The sequence below is a fragment of the Hipposideros armiger genome, unplaced genomic scaffold, assembly GCF_001890085.2.
Source record: "Hipposideros armiger isolate ML-2016 unplaced genomic scaffold, ASM189008v1 scaffold_1182, whole genome shotgun sequence".
Lineage (NCBI taxonomy): Eukaryota > Metazoa > Chordata > Mammalia > Chiroptera > Hipposideridae > Hipposideros > Hipposideros armiger.
In genome coordinates, this window is record NW_017732532.1 from 337,091 (window position 1) to 341,548 (window position 4,458).

At 34.0% G+C, this 4,458-nt stretch overlaps 1 protein-coding gene across 3 annotated transcripts in view; it reads right to left on the reverse strand.

The window, feature by feature from the left end:
- Positions 1–337: 337 nt before the first annotated feature.
- ACSL4 (acyl-CoA synthetase long chain family member 4) overlaps positions 338–4,458 on the reverse strand; it is a 51,243-nt gene continuing 47,122 nt past the window's right edge. For all 3 annotated transcript variants that reach the window (XM_019632828.1, XM_019632830.1, XM_019632829.1), the window contains exon 15: positions 338–3,169. In XM_019632828.1, coding sequence (XP_019488373.1) covers positions 3,012–3,169 — 158 coding nt within the window. In that variant the 3' untranslated portion in view covers positions 338–3,011. The remainder of the gene's footprint in view (positions 3,170–4,458) is intronic.

The following is a 4,458-nucleotide window of genomic DNA, read 5'->3' on the forward strand; positions in this document are numbered from 1 at the left end:
TACCTTCATATAACTCAGATATATCTCTCCCTAAATTTTAATTAGCCCAAAGGTAACAGTTACCATTTATTAGAACCTACTAATAATAATTCACACATGACTACGTTTTGTCCCACAATATCAGTGGTTAAATAAAGGGGTTCCACTCTATTACCTACACCAAAGTAATAGGTTTGGGTTCAAATACTCGAGACTACTGGATGGATCTTATACAAGCCAGGTTAACTGCTCAATGCAATTCCATAAACCTAAAGAGATGAGTACTTTTTATTTAAAAGTTTGGCTAATAGTCTTCAAACTTGCAGATTTTATCTCAGTGTATAATTAAGCACAAATGAACTGATAACATGGGTGAATTTATTTTATAAGATTCGAGTGCAAACTTAAAAACAAGAACAAAGCTTTTCATCAAGAATAAACACAAACATCTAAGTAACAATCCTACAATCGTGCATTTTAACAGAAAATACAAATAGGGATACATTCTAATTTGTAACTACATTTCAAAATTAAAATAGATCACTTCAAATCCCAAATACCACACAACTTTAACCTGTTTTCTTCTTATCTCAGAAACATTTGTCATATACTATCAGGAAAATATAGATGAGGATTATTGATCAGTCTTTATGATCAAAGAAACACTACTCTCCTTGGCTTGACTTTTTGAATCATTTATCTGTGTCAGTTCTGAAAAGCCATACAATTATACCTCCACTCTACAAAAAAAAATCAATACATATATCAAGGAGGCAAGATGCTTTCATGTAATTAAAGCAAGTCACGTGTTCAACTTAGAAATGTATATAACTGTAGTACATTTTAAAAATACAACTTTATTTGAATGGCTGACACGAAATAACCACAACAAATGATTTAAACAGGTATAAAAATGTACGATCAAAACCTTTAGGCTCAAATACTTGAAAAGTCACTATGAATATGGAATGCTCTGTTTACACAGACATGTATATTTCCTAATCAAAAATCAGGGGGTAGTGGCATCTCCCTGGTCCCTTAATAATATTTGGATTTTCGCAAAGAATTAGCAGCACCCAACCTTAAGTGTTAATCATGTGTTTCTAAAGGACCTATATAACAGATTAGTTGGCAGTGTTCTAGCTTTTGGGAGATGGGAGTGGGTGGGGGTGCGAATATCTGAATATGCATGCACTCGCACATTTAAAATCACCATTCCAAATGGGAAGAAATATCACATACTGAAAAAGTCTAAGGAAATCATCCTTAAAGGACCAACAGTGGGCCAGGAACAGTAGAAGCTGAATAGTAGTCTACTTGATAACAATGGTTCTTCACTCTTCAAAGGCAAGTTGGGAAGAATGAGAATACCCACATATACATAATTGCAAGGAGAACTTGCCTCAAATTTTACACTGCACAACACTGAACAGAAATCTTTACAAAACCCTTCATTCTTGCTTATAACACCAGATGTTTTTTTCCTTTTTACCACCATATACATAACATTTAAATATTTCCTTATAAATACTTTAGAGCAAAAAGAATGTATTTTGTTGCAGTGGTGGCCCACATCCGTACAAAGCAATATAAGCAACATATATATATACACATATATGTGTGTGTGTCTGAGTGTGTGTATACACACAAATATATAGATAGATAAAGAAAAAGTGCGAAGAGTAACAGTATTAAGTATTTTTGCTTTTTACAGTAACTATGGTTCAAGTGTGAATATTTATCAGGGATATATAATCCCTGTTTAATTAAGGATTCAAAAAGAAGCCCACACACCAAGATACTGCACAAATATCAGTCCCTAATTGAGTAACTTCCTTTCTCCTGAATCTAGCAGTTCCAGTTTCTAAACTCTTCTCACAAACAGGAAAAAAGTGGTAACAGTGTTCTCTTCCCTTTAACTTCCCAAAACTCATCCAAGTTAGTTCATCATTCATAGATTCAAACAAGATATTGAAGAAGTAATTCATCATAATCTGCTTTGCGAAATAAAGCAAAATTAAAGGCTTTCTGGAACATAAACTATTGCTCAAGAGTCAAATCAACAAACCTTAAATTACAGGTATAATTTAATACGAGTACATTTTAAAACAATCCCTGTTATCAAAGGTAAATTCAGAGTCTATATCCTGTGTAAGGGTCATAATTCCAAACATTTATGACTTCCTCACCTTTTCTAACACAGAAAATGCTTCCTGTTAAAATTTGATTAACTTCATATCATTTTACTCTTGGTCTCGGTCTTAAGTTTTGAAAAAAGAAAGGCAATTTTCAGCATTTTTTCAAATGTACTTAAATACTTTTAAGTCATTGAAATAATTACAGTTACTGACTTTAGACCTCCAAGTTCACAAAAGCGGTTCAATTTCCCTTTACATATTTTACTAGATATTTTTTGGTTTGTTTATGTTGTTTTATTCTTACTTCAGGCACTGTAATTATTCACATTACAATGATTCCATGTCTAACCTATGCAGCAATTATGAATTCTAAAATGGTTTCTAAGGTATTATTTGATTCTGTATATAATGATTGAATTTTTCCCTTCAAGATAAATGGTTGGAAGATAATTTTAAAGGCCTTAGCAGTTTTGCTTCGAGTAGTGTTAATACATACTGTCATGCTTAATATTTAAGCTTGTTCTGAACTAGGAAGACAATAGACATGGGAAGCTGCAAATTTCCTCAAACTACATTCTACTCCAACTCCAATTTTTTTTTGTTCAACATTAAATATTTTTCTTATAAAAACAAGTTCATCTTGGGCTAATTTTTAAAAACAGGTTTTTTGCTCTAAAATTAAAAACACAGCTAAAGGGAAATAACTATTCAATTTCAGCTTCACTAGAACTATGCAAAACTAAGTTAAAGTAGACAACAATTATAGACAATTACTTTAATCACTTTTGGTATTTGTTACTACCATGTCTTTAGAATGATATACATTACATTCTAACAGACAGCTAAAAACCACCAGGCAACCTCCTGCACAACTGTAAATAAGAGAGCAGCATTTTATTTGCCCCCATACATTCGCTCAATGTCTTTGAGGTAATGGTTCTTCAGTTCCTTCCTTTTCAGTTTGAAAGCGTCGGTAACCAAACCAGTTTCAGGGGTCCATGGCTCTGGGCTTAATCGAACCTTGATTGGAATTTCAAATCGCTCCAATTTCACTGAAATGAGAAGAGGGGTAGGAGGTAAGTGGGGGGGAGGGTTGGGAAAGTGGGGGAGAATAGCAGAGAATTAATAAAACATGAATTTTGCAGGATTTACCTAGATGACACAGGTGATGAGGCGAACTTAATGATACCACTCACTACCCTACAAGTTCACTTTATATTTCTCAAAGTATGCTTAAATTGTTTCAGTTGGATAATTTTGGTCTATACAGTTTTTATTCTAATGTATATGTAGACATCCTCCTCTTCAGAGTCGTTCTATTTGCTGTTCTCTCTGCCTGGAATGGTCTTCCTCTGGTAGACACATAGCTCACTTCCTTACTTCATCCTTGTGCCCACTCAAATGCCACTTCCTCAGAGAGGACTTTCCTGACCGCTCATGATAAAACACAAGTACCTTTGTCTCTTTATATCTTGTTACACTATGTTTTCTTCAAAAAACTTACCACCCAACATATTAGCTATTTGTCTCCCTTATTAGACTGTAAGCTCCATAAAGCAAGATCTTTATTTCTTCACTGTCATCCATAGGGCTACATTGAGAGCCCTTAATAAACAAATGCATATTAATTCTGCAGAAAATTAAGCCTCTAGACAACTGTTCTTCATAAGCTTTCTTATACATTCAAATTTGAATCAAAAAGGGATTGTGAGTTCCATACTTTCAAATGGTATAAGATGCAGCACATACTGTATTTGAGATAGACAACTCAACACATGTTGAAAGGAATGGCAGAAAATGTAAATTAAGGATATAGAAACTATCAGTATAGTATTCAGTGATTTTTTTTAGTATTCAGTGATTTTAAATTCAATAAATTACACACCATCAAGTTACTTATTATTTATACAAGCTCATCCTTAAAAGTCCATTAACAGTAATGTTAATCTATAGATGAGGTTTATTTTATATGCAATTATTTAAAAGAGCGGGCAATTTTGAAGAAGCAAACATCTGCATGTTTAAAAACTGTTAACAGCCATGTGACTTTAGAAACAACCTGGTTTCAGTGACCAGCACAAGGAACTCAAATTCATGGAAGTTTTTGTTCAAATGCTAGTCTAAGTTTTATGAAAGCTTGGTTGAGTGGTGAGTTTCTCACTAAAATGAGAGAAAAATATAAAGCTGATTATGAAAAATAACCTTTGAGGGCCGGCCAAGTGGCGCGATGGTTAAGAGCTGGCTTGGGATGCCAAAGGGCCCCGGTTCGGATCCCACATATGAGGGCCAGTGACACTGCCCTCTACAGCTAAGATGCTGAACAACAGCTCAACCTGGAGCT